General features: G+C 52.5%; 5 protein-coding genes across 5 annotated transcripts; 2 read left to right on the top strand and 3 right to left on the bottom strand.

Moving 5' to 3' along the window:
• Positions 1-650: 650 nt before the first annotated feature.
• Positions 651-4,091, bottom strand: SEPMUDRAFT_160629 (major facilitator superfamily; the record flags this gene model as incomplete). The annotated part of the gene is made up of 16 exons (XM_016907899.1): positions 651-1,023; positions 1,145-1,166; positions 1,261-1,306; positions 1,404-1,481; positions 1,560-1,589; positions 1,709-1,722; positions 1,789-1,890; positions 1,947-1,965; positions 2,027-2,090; positions 2,153-2,210; positions 2,364-2,591; positions 2,651-2,726; positions 2,782-2,893; positions 2,950-3,027; positions 3,172-3,284; positions 3,397-4,091. 16 exons carry the CDS (start codon positions 4,089-4,091, stop codon positions 914-916), a joined length of 1,845 nt encoding a protein of 614 aa, XP_016765466.1. The 3' UTR covers positions 651-913.
• Positions 4,092-4,287: 196 nt separating this feature from the next.
• Positions 4,288-9,864, bottom strand: SEPMUDRAFT_146392 (uncharacterized protein). Its single transcript, XM_016903626.1, has one exon. It carries the CDS (start codon positions 9,069-9,071, stop codon positions 4,812-4,814), a length of 4,260 nt encoding a protein of 1,419 aa, XP_016765465.1. The 5' UTR covers positions 9,072-9,864; the 3' UTR covers positions 4,288-4,811.
• On the top strand, positions 9,226-9,864 carry SEPMUDRAFT_130110 (uncharacterized protein; the record flags this gene model as incomplete). The annotated part of the gene is made up of 2 exons (XM_016902337.1): positions 9,226-9,312; positions 9,432-9,864. The coding sequence occupies 2 exons, from the start codon at positions 9,226-9,228 to the stop codon at positions 9,621-9,623; spliced, it is 279 nt and encodes a 92-aa protein (XP_016765464.1). The 3' UTR covers positions 9,624-9,864.
• A 2,488-nt stretch (positions 9,865-12,352) lies between these two features.
• On the top strand, positions 12,353-14,975 carry SEPMUDRAFT_77499 (uncharacterized protein). The gene is made up of 2 exons (XM_016910163.1): positions 12,353-12,639; positions 12,717-14,975. Exons 1-2 carry the CDS (start codon positions 12,504-12,506, stop codon positions 13,304-13,306), a joined length of 726 nt encoding a protein of 241 aa, XP_016765463.1. The 5' UTR covers positions 12,353-12,503; the 3' UTR covers positions 13,307-14,975.
• On the bottom strand, positions 12,353-15,020 carry SEPMUDRAFT_130108 (uncharacterized protein; the record flags this gene model as incomplete). Its single annotated transcript, XM_016902336.1, has 3 exons — positions 12,353-12,639; positions 12,717-14,646; positions 14,723-15,020. The coding sequence occupies 2 exons, from the start codon at positions 15,018-15,020 to the stop codon at positions 13,919-13,921; spliced, it is 1,026 nt and encodes a 341-aa protein (XP_016765462.1). The 3' UTR covers positions 12,353-12,639; positions 12,717-13,918.
• Positions 15,021-15,120: the final 100 nt, after the last annotated feature.

Genomic DNA, 15,120 nt, shown 5'->3' with positions numbered 1-15,120 from the left:
TACCTACCCTTCGTATAGCAGTAGAAGAGAGCGGGAGTTCTTTTGTATTTCTTCTCTCTCTCTCTCTCTCTCTCTCTCTCTCTCCCCACTTTTTGTGCAACCAAAAATCATACATTCATGCATACGTATAAGGTATGTATATGCATGTCTTTTTGAGAAACCCGGAAATTCTTCCTACGTTAGGAAATAAAATATCAATCACAACTCGACGCATCGGGTTTCTTATTCCTTTTTCTTTTTCTTTTTCTTTTCTTTCCCTCTCCCTTTTCTTTTTTTTTGCCTACCTACCTGGCACCTACCTACCTGACTGTCCAACATCTCATCTCTTTCTCTCCTCCGGAATCCGAAATCCGAAATCGATAACAACATCTATCGGACAAAAAGCAAAAAAATAGCGCCGGGTCCCGTGGGAGTTTTCTTATCTATCCTACCTTACCTTACTTTACCTTACTTTACTTTAGCTATCTATCTACTCTGTCTACTCTATCAATTGGAGTATATATATATATAGATGGATCAATCAGCGAGGAGAAAAACTCTATGTATTTACTTGATTATTACTATCTGAAATCTATTGATCGATCGATTGATCTTTTTGGATCTTTTTGGATCTTTTTGGATCTTTTTGGATCTTTTTGGATCTGTCTATCATTTTATCATTTTATCTTTTCATCTACCTATACATCTCCCTCTTCTCTCCGTGGTGTGACAAAAGTGCTATTTTATTCCTCTATACCCCAAGCACAAGAAAGAGGAAGGAGGGAGATGAGGTGAGGTGAGGTGAGGCGAGGAGCATCGACAATGAATTTTCATTCCTCCTTTTTTTTATTAACGTGTCACTGTCCGTCTGTCTCTCGATTGGTCGGTCGTACGGTGTACTGTTTCTTAACCACCTACTACCTACCACCTACCACTAAGAAGATCCTCCTCCTCCTCCACTTTCTTCTTCATCACGGCGCTTTTCCTTGTCCTTTTCAATATCAGGCGCAGGAGCGAATTTTGATCGGGCTCGGATTCGTTTTCCTGTGTGTCATGAGAGAAGCCGTGTCAGCGCCTCACATATGCATCAAATCAGTGTGATGGGTGGTATCAGGGATGAACTTCTGCTCGGTCCCTTTTTCTTTCCTTTTGATGGAGGACGTACCGAAGAAATAGAATATGAATGGCTAGAATGTTGAGAAGAAAAGGTTTGCATGGGTTAGTAAAATGTCTTCTTGTTCTTGTTCTTCTTCGATCGATCATGATGGCGTGGGTACTTACCATGGGAATGAAAAGCGCAGCGAAACATCCGAGAAGTGTCATGCCCCTATCATCACGCATCACCGCGTTAGCGTGTCTTTGCATCTGTGTCTCTCGTTCGCAGAGTCTTGTTGTCATTGTCGTTGTCGTTATTCACTACTCACCAATCGATCCCAATGCCATCGAACATATAGGTGGCAAACAACGGGAATATGGCACCGGCTAGCGATCGCATGATCGTACTGTCTCACGGTTTAGCATCATTTCCTCTAATCCCATGTCTGGGTTTCTTCTTTGCAATGGCGTGTGGTTTTACTCACTTGGCAGCGATCGCCGAAGCCGCGAGCATCCTAACAGCAGAGTGTCAGCAATTTGTCATGGCATGTCTGTCTTCTGCGGCTACGAATTTTCACGAGAGAGAAAAAGAGAATGCCCCATCCGCTAACACCATGGAAGAAGATACACGTACAGATATGCATCAATCTACATTCACATTAGCACAAAACGAACGCATGAAAAAAGAGTTCGACTGCTTCGGCAAGTACTCACGATATAGTTCAAGCACCCCAGGAAAACGGTGAACAGTCCGAAACCGATGAATATACCGGCGAGAGTAGGAACAATCCACGGAATGCTAGCTTTTGCTGTCCACTAGAAAAACAGTCAGCGCCTGGATTGACCAGGTCGACTCGGTGAAGTATGCTTACGCCAAACCAGAACAATCCACTACAAGTACGTGTTAACCAAAATGCCTTGAACGCAGCCTGCTTCGAAAGGTTCCACTTACATCGTGAAGGTAATACCGCCCACCATGGCGATCGGTAGTCGCCACTCTGGAACTGGTATATTATCTAGAAATTCAAGGCTCAGTGGCTGCATGAGTGAAGCTGTAATTGGTGATCGTCTCACTTACCGTTCGCTGCGAGCTTTTTGGTATATCTCGGGACGTCAATCAAGTTCAGCACGATACCCTAATTCCGTGTGTTAAAGGTAAGCAGGGAGTCGCGAACATTCAGATAGGGTTGAGCAATGCCGGTGTTCAAGCTCACGATTCCAGCTCGAAAGAGCCAGAGTGAGATACTTGAGAGATCAGGACATGCTTTCAAGCGGTTGATTTTACTGACAATTCCGACGCCCACGATCAATCCAAAATATGGGAGACCAGAAACTCCTAAGCTGAAGCCATAGATCTGGTTGAAAACTATGCCATAGGCTGTCAGCGAAAGGTAGAGGAGCCCGTACAGAAAGCTCATGTAAATCGTAATCAGTAGGACAATGGGCTCTGTGAAGAGTATGCGCAATGGACGAGCAATGTTCTTGACAGCAAGCTCCTGGAGGTCGACTTCAACTTCCTGTGAACGTGTAAGCACCACGCCCCTCCCAAGCACTGCTGGCCACAGTGTGATCCTACCTCTTGCTTGGCGTGAATGCCCCAATTCCTGGTGAGACGACGAAGCTCAGAGGCTTTGCTGACGAGGATCACGGGGCTTCATGGGGGTATCAGCTCGCTGAGATTCCAATTTGTGATACTTGAATGCGTACCCATAAGATTCCTCCTGGTAGAGGAGAGCAAGGGTGCCCGCAGTGAAGCCCATGAACGCTGGAATATAAGCACACCAGCGCCAGCCCAGATATGATTTGGCGATAAAACCACCTGTAAGATATACATGATAAGCAGAGGCCCAGCAACATTCTGGTTGTCACACTTGCCTATAAAAGGCGCCATAAAAGGGCCATTGAAGACCGTTCCGCTGAAGGCAGTGACGGCGACACCACGGTATTGATTAGCTAGAGGTAGAAAGCCATATATCAGCGATTTGCTCCAATAGACCAGGGCCTGTCTCGCAGCCTTTCGCCGTAGCTAAGTGAAGCCGAGGGCACATATCACCGAGCGGGGTGAGAGCGCCTTCGAGCTGCTGTTACTTGACCTACAGTACATATCGGCAAAAACAGCAGCGACCACTGCGAGGGGACAACTTCCAAAAAGTCCAGCAAAGAAGCGGCACAGAATCAAGGTCTGATAGTCTTTCGCGACAGCCACGCCGCTAGGAAACAGTCAGTATATTCCTATATATGCTTGTCGGATGTCTCAAGAAGGAGAGGAAGAACAACAACAGCAACAACAACAAGAAGAAGAAGAAGAGGGAGATTACTCGCATATTAAAGATTCCGAATGCAAACGCGGCAATGACAATGGGAGTTTTTCGGCCGTAAAGCTCACTCATGGGAGCGAAGATGGAAGGACCAATTGCGTAGCCCAGGACAAACAGCGACGTGCACAAAACGACGACCTCGCGGCTCTTGCCAAACTCCTCTTCCACAAAGGTTGCTGCGGGCGAGAACACGGAAGAGGCGAAGGTCGCAGCGAGAGAGTCGAATATCAAGATGGCGGAAACATATAGCTTCTTGTTGGTCGGCCAGTTCATAGCGTGCCTCGGATCATCGTGGCCATCAAACTCGACCACATAGTCTTCCGAGGGTGGCAAGGGGGGTGGGTAAGGCTTGTTCCCACCGAAACTGGGCAATTGGGAGGTGTCGACGGGGGCCCTCTTGGAGGAACCCACTGTCTGCGAATGCTGAAGTCGATGGTCTTGCATACGCTGAATGGCCGTGGGATGCCGGTCGAGGTAATGCATAAAGTTATCTTCGATTTGGGTGCTGGTTCTCGTGAATGTCCGGGAGGCCATGGACGCCGTGCGTCGACTGCTCGGTGGAGCATCATGGGTGGACGAGCTCCCTGACGAGCGGACGGATTCTGCCTCCTCGTTGGCCGGTTCGCGGAAATAGTTTCGAAAGCGTTCTGGATCGGCATCGCGTTCGGCTCGCACAATGTCCCGGTCCTCGTCGTTCATCGTGCAGAGTGGCGGCGCCCAGCGCGGGCCTGGCAGTCTCGTTGCCGCTCCTGTGGGTGGTGGCGTGGTGAGGTTGAGGGAGAGGTGTGAGGTGGAGATCTGAGGTGAAGTGAGGCAAGGTGAGGTGTGGCTGGATGAGGTGAAGTGGGGTCAAGTGAGGTCAAGTGAAGTGTGGTGAGGTGAAGTGAGGTCGGATGCTACACAAGTGGTAAGTGTTGCTGCAGCGCAGGAACGCCAAGCATCGGAAAAAAGTACAAGTGCCATACATAAAAGGTGCCTTAGCTCCTAGCCTTGTAGGAGACGAGTGTGAGACATACTTGATACCGTTCCCGCTCACCAATCCCAATGCAAGCTTGCTTGAGTCATGGAATGGACTAAGCACTTTCGGTCGAGTCAGGTATGCGGCATTATGGCTTTATCTCCTACCTTACCTCCTACCACCGTATGCTACTATAATAACTACATCTCGTTGAATGTCGTTGCATTCTCAATCAGCCGCGAGGCTTCCTGCGTCTGTGTATCAGTCCCTGCAGGGCTGTTGCGATGGATGCTATGCAGTCGTCCATGGAGGACAGTGCTCACACGGCAGAAACCAAATGTGGAAGAATCGATATCATCGCTCGCTTGGAACGCTCGCAAAACGGAACCATACCATCAACTCGAACAAAAAAGGCTCATGAGGCCCAGCCCTCGTGATGAGCGTGCCTCTGGGCCTGCCATTCAGACACTCACCGTCCTCCTCCGTATCTGTCTGGGCTTTTGCGCGCAGCAGATGAGCAGACGAAAGCTGGTGCGTTGCACTTCGCACTCGTGCAGAAGCCCTCGTTCTCTCCATATGCTGTGGTCACTCGGAGGCAAAGCGGTTTCGTAGCAGCTCGAGTACCACCACCGACCAACCTTGGCAATCATGGTGGTGATACCCTCGTCGCTTTCGTTACCAAAGTCACCCAATCCATCTGGATTCCCATTCAATGGACTCAAGAGATCGACTGCCTTACGTGACACCGGCACAGACTCATTCTGCCCTCGTGGTCCCACCAAGGGATCCGAATCGGAGCTGCTCAGGTCTTGCGATCGCATTCGTCCAGCTGCTGGTACACCGACCACACAACGCCGAACGCCTTCGAATCCATTCTGGCCGACCATCCGCATCAAAACGTCACTGAGGTTGCCCAGGCAGATGGACGGGTCGTGAATCTGCATTCGTGTCTTGAGACCCTTGACCGCCTTGCGTGTGCGGCTTCCCATGTTCACAAGATCCAGATCGAGCACAGCTACTTCCAGATGACCACCCGGACGAAGCACGCGTTTGCATTCTGACACGCAGTGGAAATATGACTCTTCGGTGGTAGCGAGTGGAAAGCGGAGCACAACAGCATTGAAGAACCCTCTGGGGAACGGAAATGCCGTGGACATGCTTGTGATGGGGATCCGGCGATAATTCCGTGGTTCATCGGCCTCACCCGATGCGAGTACTGACACCCGTCGAGGGCCGATGCTCATATCATAAACTTCCGCGGCTTGATAGGTCCTCGCAATGTAATAAGACCAGTCGCTGCTGAGTCCGTCGATGACGAGCACACGAGCTTCGCTGGTGAAGCGCAACTCATTGTTAGCAGGACTGAATAGAACCCGGCCGAAGCTGAGCCATTTGCTTGTCATCAGTGCTGCATGGCGCATCCTGTTTGATAGCTTCCTTCCGTGAACGCGATCTGGGGCCATGTGGGCGAGGTAGGTCTCATGACCATCATCGTCAGGATACCTCTCTCCTTGGGCGTCTTGCGCGGGTGCTGATGCATCGGGTGAAGAGGCCGATCGCGAGTGTTGAGAACCTCTGCCGTCCCGGAAACTTGCTAGACTGGAACGACGCTGCCAAGACGCACTATCCCGTTGCAGCTCAAATAGACTGGCACCATTCATTGACGTGCCCGTGCTGCGGTTTTCGTAGCCACTGATCCAGGCGGATATTGTATCTGGCGTCATGGGAGACAAGGAAGGCCTCAGGAACCGGGAGACTTGCTGAGACACGGAACCAGGCGGTGCGGGTAGCTCAGTCTTGGGTGGCAGACCGGTGGGCGGCGGAGGCATGTATTGCGATCTTTGCCCATCGTACAACAGGTCGACATACGGGGAATGTGGCGCGTCGAGAGGCCGGGCCACCGCGTCCATGAACTCGTCGTATTCGTTCCAGATGTCATCCTGCTGAGAGTCCTTGCGATCGGGGAAAGTGATGAATTCGTCAGACTGTGTTCCCCCTCGTTCATCGTTCATGCGGAGGATCCCTGCTTCTCTGCTTGTATGCACGACGGCATTTTGAGGGCCTGGCGCATTTGAGTCGAGCCAAGTATCAGAACTCGACACCTCATGACATCCACCCCCTTCGACTGCACTCGCCATGTCGCGAATCTGGGTGTACACAGACCCTGGTGGCTTCACAGTGGGCCGTGGCTGGCTCCGCACGAATGGCCGCGAGAAGGAATGTTCCGAGAGCTTTCGATCTCTATCCCGTTTCGATACCACTGGAGGGATGCGGCCGACAGGAGAAAGTCTTAACCGCCTGGGAGAGTCGTTGCTGTGTTGCTCCCGCGTGCTGACTGATCGGCATGGCGGATCAAGTGTGCGACAATTGGCCGCACTCATTGCCTCGTGCACTGGTGGTGTGGTGCTTACATCGTGAACTAGGCTTTCAACTTCTGCAAGGTCGACCGGCTCTACATCAGCCGCAATTGCGTAGTGACCGATTGGCATTGGCGAGCCCTTTTTGGCGACAGCTCTGGACTGTAGGTCTCCCCCATCTTTGCCTTGCGTTCGAGGCGATGCGGTGACTCGTTGGAGAAAGTTCCGCTTGCCGCTTGATGTGGGGGACAGACTGCCTCGCAGAGGCTGAAGATATACTTGCTCTTCATGCCGGATGGTGTTTGGCACTGCAGGCGAAGTACTCTCTTTGCGATGTGAAGGGCGTATACTCGGGTATTGATTCTCGCTCTTCAGCTGTACAGGCAGCACATCATCTGTGTCTGACCTCAAGCTCTCTTGCGAGAAATTTGTTGGTGCCCATCGCGAAGGACGACTGGGTATCTGTGTCTGGACATCATCATCATAATCATCATCCGAGCTCTCGAAAGTGTTGCGCCGCCCGAAAGATGGCCCACCCCTAGCGCAGTGTTGCTCGGATGTTTCCATGGCAGATGGAAGCAGGCAGGGCGACAAATTCTTTGACGAGATCGGTTCTCGACTCACACCTGGAACGTCAGACATCGAGTCGGCCTGACCCGATTTGATTCCATTGCCACGCAAGACTACCGGAGCTAGGCGCGTCTTGAGAAAGTCATCAAGCTCGACTGCATGCTTGCCCTTCCCCTGAGCTCTGCCCATGGTGGTTGGAGAAATGCCGACACTGATTGAGCTGTCGCTGCTCGGCGAGCGCGAGCTTATGCTGCTCGTGTTACTAGCTGTTCGGCCTCGTATTCCAAATCTACCATAGCCTTCATGCCCGGTCCCCGCAACAGGGCCTTTGGCAGGTGTTCGTTCCGGTTTTTTGGTCAGCTTCTTCATCTCCTTCGTGCCATGCTTCGGCCTTCGCGAAAAGAATGCACAACGCGACGATTTCGATGGTGAACATACAGACTCTACAGCTGGTGAATCTTCACGCTGTACTTGCGAGGTGTTGTGGGCTTGCGCGGCGATGGACTCCGATGAGCTTCTGGTGTTGGACCGCACTGCCGTGGGTAGTGGCGATGTTACAGAGTCGACACGCGGCGACGCATGACGCGAAGATGACCTGGATGGGAAGCCGAAACGTTTCGTGACTTTAGGTGAGCCATCGGAGCCATGAGTCTCAACAGAAACAGACGACGTGCGTTTGTGGTAAGTAGTATAAAGCCGTGGCAGATCGCTTTGCACAACGGCCGACGGACCAGTCATGTCCGAGATGTTAGAAATGCCATCGCGACTGGGCCTTGTAGGCACCTTTGGCAAGTCCACATTCAAGTGAGCCAATTCGGGCGGTATCTGGATCGTGCGTTTGCGACTCGAGGATGTTGATGGTTCCTTGGTCAATTTATTCCGCGGTGCAGCTTTAGCAGGATTGACGCTGGTTTGTGATGAGCTGTAGCCTTTCGATCGCTGTGTGGATATAGACTCCGCGTGCCCTGACGTACGAAGGGTTGATGATGAAGAGGTGGACGACTCCCGTACCGCTTGTGGCGATGATCGTGTCCCTTCGTCTGACTGCTCTTGGTGACGCAAGTACAAGCCACTCTGATTGGAGCAGTGCAACTGCGGCGAACGAGTCGCGCCTGCCACAGCGGCGAATGCTGAAGAGTACGACGATGCTGAGCTCGGGGTGGGAACATGACTGAACGGTGAGTCCGTGTATGTAGTGGAAGGAGTGCTTGATGGACCCTGAGCCAGAACCGAGGTCGTATGTTCTCCTGGGAAGTTTCTGTGTTGGGAAGACTCATGCGCATGCGTGCCAAAGGCTTGCTGTGATGTGGAGGGTGGAAAGATGCCAAAAATGGAGTCGTCGACATCGCGTCGGTCGAGGACATCAAGCGGATGCGCAGTCGGCATGGAATACTCCAAGTTCTCTGTCTCCAAGCGTTTCTGAACAGCGTACTTGCCAATTGCGCCAGACTTCTTGCGGCGCAAAGCGTTCGATCGTGGGCTGTCGAATGTTGACGCTGATGATCCAGACACGAGTGATGGAGTTCGTTGACTTGGAGGTGCTGGTGTCACAGATCTATGCGTCTCCAGTCCATTCCGGTCTGACGACTCCGATGCTGGCGTTCGAGCTCTGCTTGTATTCTTGCAGGCCACCTGAGCCCCACTCCTGCTGGTTTTCTTCGCCGGCTTCGCCACATGCTGAGTTCCATGGGTTGGCCGACCCGATTCGGTAGTAGACTTTGTGGGAATGCTGCTGTGATGTTGTCGTGAAGGCTCTCTGGTCAATTCTTTTGACAGTACTCTTGACAATGACATTGTCCGGGAAGTGTAGGTCGCAAGGGCATCGACGTGCGCAGGCTATTATACAACACGCTTCTGACCTATGACACGACTCATGAGGGGACTTCGCATGTGTTATTAGTCGTGATCGTTCGTTAATCGTCGTCCCGTATTGTTGCATGAGGCCGAAATGATGGTCCAACTTGAGGCAATCGAGTTTGTCGGCGCCAGCGCTTCAAACGGCGTAGAGTTGAGGGCAGCGAGAGCAGATGCAGAAGTAAGTAAGTAGGTAGGTATGTAGGTATGTAGGCGCCACGGCCTAGCCACCGTACCTGACGGTGGTTCTTCTAGAAGAGCACACAGGCAAATGCGGTCAGATCAGATGTGCAGCGGTAGTTCCGCGAGCGCTGCACTGCGCCACGGGAGCGTCCAGTTGCGGCAAGGCCGACAATTCTGGCAAATGTGCCACAGCTGCACTCTGCTACGTGTAAGCGCGGGATTGGTCTCACGCACAACGGATCTTTGCAGCCCGTCCTCTGCTGGGCCACCGACGCTGGGCGTGGCGGTCAAGTCCGCCGACCTGGATAGAGGCCTCGCAGTGTGACTTCTTGTTATTGTTGTTGTCTACCGTGCCTATACGGTATACCTAGGTGTAGTCCGATCAATGTGGGGTAGGACGCTTGCTGGAACCTGGAGGGCCGTCCGGTTCGCGTCGGCGGCTCGCGCGTCAAAACTCAGAAGCACCAAGCCGCTTCCAATCCTCTGCGAGTTCCCCGCTGGTTCAGCACACGGCTGGTTCAGCACACGGCTGGGCGGTGTGCGTGGCGAGATGCCGGTCGGAGCGGTGACAGGTCAGGTGTCGGTGCCAGAGCTGCGGACGAAAGAGACACGAGACAACGAGGTGAGATGGTGAGAGGGCAGGGCAGTTCGGGGCGAGGAGGTGGTCGAGGAGGAGGAGGAGGATAATGATGAGGAGGAAGAGGAGGATGGGTTGGGAGTGGGTGAGGTAGCAGGAGAACGGGAAGAGGAGGAGGAGGAGGAGGAGGAGGAGAGAATGTTGAGGCTGCTGCTGTAGACTGACGGACTCCAGACAGGTACAGCAGTACGCACTACTACTACTACCTCCTACTACTCCGACTACTCTTCCTCCTACTGCCAGCTGCATCCCGTGTTGAGCTGAGGACGGGGGAGGGAAGCTCGCGTGGGTACAACTTAACTCACTACTGTGCCTTAGTTCTAGTCACTTTCCACGATGGCGCCGGCGGAGGATCCTGATTGCTGCACCGTCGCCACCGTGTGCATGGTGGTGCTTGGGGGTGTGCCCATGCCATGGCGAAAACCACTGCAATCAATTCTCGTGAGAGGGACTGGAGAGGGAGAGGTGATACGAAAGAAGAATATTGCCTGCAGGCACGCGAGACCAGTAGCAGCGCCAGAAGCGCTGTCTGCGCCTACATTCGCCTGCCAAAAGTCGTCTCTCCGGCACACCCGCTGACCCGCACGTCCCAGTTCATGCACTTCATCTCTCTCTGTGCGGCGCCCTCCGCCTGGCGGGGTCTCGCGGAAAAACCTTCAAACACTCGACCAGTCGCGCATGACTTTTCATTGGTGCTGCCCCATCCAATCGCACCCAAAGAAACCGTAGTGGAACGTCTACCTCCTAGCCAGACTACAGCACTATCCACAATCGGATCGTGCACTCCATGTACTTGATGATGACAGGCAGTGAATGGGCATTGGCCATCGGGTTGAGAAATCATCATGTAGGAGCATCCAACCACCATGTACCTGTTTCAATCTGCTGCCAATTTCGGACTAAGGTGTCTGTCGACTCTGTTCCAGTCGTGCCGTGCCGTCTCCTCCTGCTACGACCAACGACAGAAGATGAGGTGGCGGACATATAAGCGCTCTCGTCGGTGCCGTCCCGCTGTCATCAGCGTAAACGCCCCGTAATGCAAGTGACGTTATCTCCTACTTCTGCAGCTGCAGCGGCAGGTGTTCACACTCCTACTGCATGCTCCTTGTCTCATCAACTGTGAGCCCGCATCCCCATCTCGTCAGGTGATCGACGTGATGGTGCTGTGCCACTGGCAGCTGTGGACGGGAATCCCATCATACCTAGTCGTGCGAGTTGGACTACTGCACAGGTCGAGGCATGGAACATCGAGGCGACGGGAACGAAGCCCTGGACCACGATATCTGACGCCTTCACGCTGTGCATTCTGCTGTACTTCAGGTTACCTGTATGTGTTCTTTCTATGTCGCGTGATGCAAGGGCAACGTCAATTCACAACATTCGTTGAAGCCTCGCTCCGATCAGCGACTCCATCGTATCCTCTGCGCGCATTCGTTGCTCGTGAGGGAAGGACAGTGATCAAAGATTGGACATGTACTTATGAACTCATTTGAACCTAAGACTCAAGATCAGCAACAATACCAGCACGTGTTGCAGCCACGCGTCTCTCAACCCGACGAATGCTGCAGCGATATTTTCAGCAAGTCGCAACAAGCAATCTTCCGCAGCTGGTGGCTGCCTATATTCTACTGGTTATATGCCGCTAGGTCATGTATTCGGTCGTCCGAAAGCGGATCTGGCTCTTTCGGGTTTCGCTTCTTGCGTAAGGTACAGTAAGGTAATGTGTACCTGGAGAACCGATACAACTAACCATACCAATGTCCAAGTACCGCTTGCCTGGAGACACCACGATCAGTAGCAGGCACAGATGCCTCGCAGCACCGAAGTTGATGTCGGAAAGTCAATTATTTCCACAGCGACCCGCTGTATCATTCTCTCCGTGGCCTTGTGCAGATACAGGTAAACATGGCGCTTCCTGCTCCGAGTGAGCTCGGCTCTAGGATATCCGTGCTGGCAGAACACTCATCTCCGGGTGTGTCTCGGAGGTATAGATAGTTCAAAGTTGCAGTAGTATCGAGAGGTCGTGTATGTCCTTGTTGCAGCACAGCAATGAGATGTGTGATATGAAAGTTTCTGGGCTTGGCATACTACATTGGTACCGAGATGACCCCTCGTGTACATGTACCTGACGTTTCCATTCTCTTCCAGCAGTGCAGCAATGAGCGGTGCAAGATGCAAATGGAAGGGACTTGGGACCCTGAGACTTTGAAAGAGAACTCAGCTTCTTAATGAGTGCAGTGACGTTGGAAGGAGGAAGGAGTGCCTACCTTACCTACCTACCTACCTTACTTGACCTAATGAAAGTTTTTGGGGTTAGCGCTCTGTTGCGCCGAACGTTCACACTTTATTAAACGCTGCAGAATACCTTCCAATTTACCTGTCCAGCAGTCGCGGCCGACAGCGCGCTGTTCCATCTCGTGCGCTCTATTCTCCTTCACCTCACAGGCACTTCAATTGGGAGCACATGGGGAGCGGACTTGCGAGACAAGAAGCAAAAGAGCTCCGACAGACCGAATCCGTCGACCAAAGAAGCAGCGCACGAAAATACCAGCATGGACATGGACACAGACGTGGAAGATACAGTGGTAAAGACAGAGACGGCGAGAAGCAATGCCGATGCACAAATCAACCATGAGGCAGCCATAGCATACTGGTCCTCGCAGCCCGCCAGCGACGACGGCGTGCTCGGTAAGTTCTCAGTAGCAGCTGGAAAAGGACGTTTCACGAGATCCTTGCTTACCACTCGACCTGTCACTCTCTTGTAGGAGGACATGCCGAAGTCAGCCGTGTTGATTTGCAAGGATCGGCCAACTTCCTCGCCAAGTTGCGTCGCACATCGACTGAATTTCCCCCAAGCAAAGGCAAGCTGCAGCGCGTGGCAGACACGGGTGCGGGCATTGGACGGATCACAAAAGGTTTTCTGAGCAACGTTGCTCTCACAGTCGATATTGTCGAGCCGGTCACAAAGTTCACAGCGTCTCTGGCAACGGAGGCCTACGTGGGGAAGATCTACAACTGCGGCCTCGAAGATTGGACGCCGGAAACGAGTTACGATCTCATCTGGAATCAGTGGTGCGTGGGGCAAATTCGCGACGACCAGCTCGTGGAGTACCTCAAGCGCATCACCGCACATTTGAATCCAGGTGGTTGGATCATTGTGAAAGAGAACATCACCAACAATATTCTCGGCGAGAATGAATACGATGAGACGGATAGCTCGGTCACGAGGACGGATCTTCACTTCAGACAAATCTGGGATCGTGCGGATCTTCGACTTGTCAGCACCGAGCTTCAAAAAGGTTTCCCAAAGATCCTGTACCCTGTGCGAAGCTACGCTTTGCAGCCAAAGAAGTAAAATGGCGCTAGGAGGAAGATGCGGAAGATATACCTCGCAGCGCGCCCAAGAAAGGCATTTCATTAAAAGGATGATCGAAGGGGCAGCCATCCAGCATTCTAGATACCATCTAGATACAGACCCTGCGTCGAGAAGAGCCCGCTGAAGTATCCTATCTCTGGTCATGGGAACTGCAATGCCAATGGCGGCAATGTCCCTACTTACCTACTGACTTCGAAAGAGATTTGACTACATGTATATCAGAGCGATGACAGTAGGGATTGAAATAGACGAGAAGTACCTGCATGGAGTGCCCTGTCTGTTAAGTCAGATTAGGAGTTGCCCGTTGACAAAAACAGGAGCTTCCCGTAGAGTCCAACGGGTGGTATGTTCTCGTCGGCGCACTCTTCATGTCTTCGTACTGATCAGCGCCAGGCGACGTTGACAGCGCTGTAGCGGAAAACATGGCCGAATCCCAGGACTTCATCATGGGAAGAAGACAACACGATCCGCGCAATCCACAGCTTCGAAATAGCGACTTTCATGTCTCTCTGGCTTGTGCTCACGCAGCGGCTCATAAGCATTACTGGATGCCGTGCGGAACCAGAAACGACTCGCCAATCATGTCCTTCTTCAGGGGAACATCTGGCGAACGTTGAGATTGATACGCTTCCCCGCCATCCAGCCTCTCCACTGTTCATACTGTGGCGTGTTTTCGGTGGCCGGCCAGCCAGCGATCCCAGCTGGACAAGTCTCTCGTAGCACCTTCGGCACACCGTGCCAAGCATATCTGCTTGCGCCGCTCATGAGAACGGCATCGCCGGAGCGCAACAGAATCGCAGCGGGTTCATGGTCTTCAAGGCCAACAATGAAAACTGCACTGCATCCAATAGATATGCTGACGAGAGGCTGGTCGCACTCTTCGCTGACATCGCGATGCAGACTTAGCGTGTCGCCTGGCGAGTATAGGTTCAGGATAGCTGCTTCGGCATTCATAGGGAATACGCTCTCGATCAGATTCTTGAGATCTGACGGGAATGCCGGTGGTTGACCTCGCGGATAGACTTTGTTGGTCCAATCGTACTGGCCTCCTAATGTGACCCAGCGAAGTTTCTTGTTCAGGAATTGCCGGTGGTTGAAAGGTTTGTGAACAGTAGGATCGAGGGGCTCAAAGATGTCGTTGGCCGTGGAGGGGTCGAAGAAAGATACGGGATGTCCTGAGCCATTCCTCGGGTAGGTCACATGGTGGAAGAGGTGCACATTGGTGTTGTGACTGGAGTCCGAGAGATCGCGATGGAGGGTGCGGTCAAGGATACCGAGCTGCACGTCCGACGGTAGTAGAGACGGATAGATATATAGACCTACCTACCTTGTTCAGAGTTGAGAGAGAGGCAAACAGAGAGCGTGTGTAGGTAGGTATATGTGTAGCTGTCTTACCAGGTATCGTTGGCACTTCGTAGATTGGCTGCCTGGGCGTGCTTTTCGTTTGGATCTCGTCGTCTACACAGACGCGACCGAGAAAGGTGTCGTGGATATCGTGCAGGTTCGCGGGCAGTTGTACATCACCATCCCCTGAGAGCCTGATGGCGCTGCATTCGCCCCCTTCACGGCCAATCTGTATGAGATTGGAGTCTTTCTCCAACACATTTTCTGGTAGGGACACCTTCTGGTAGTGCTTGTACAACGCTCGCACGGAGGCAGGCGGTTTGGCGTGGGCGTCCAGTGCGATGTCCATTGATGTTGCCACGTTGACGAAGGATCTAGTTCTATTGAAGTGAGGTTTACATGTACGCACTCACGATGGAAATTGAAGTGGACGCGTGACTTTGACTTAT

The sequence above is a fragment of the Sphaerulina musiva genome, assembly GCF_000320565.1.
Source record: "Sphaerulina musiva SO2202 unplaced genomic scaffold SEPMUscaffold_1, whole genome shotgun sequence".
In the NCBI taxonomy this organism is placed as follows: domain Eukaryota; kingdom Fungi; phylum Ascomycota; class Dothideomycetes; order Mycosphaerellales; family Mycosphaerellaceae; genus Sphaerulina; species Sphaerulina musiva.
This window is presented reverse-complemented; position numbering and strand designations above follow the sequence as displayed.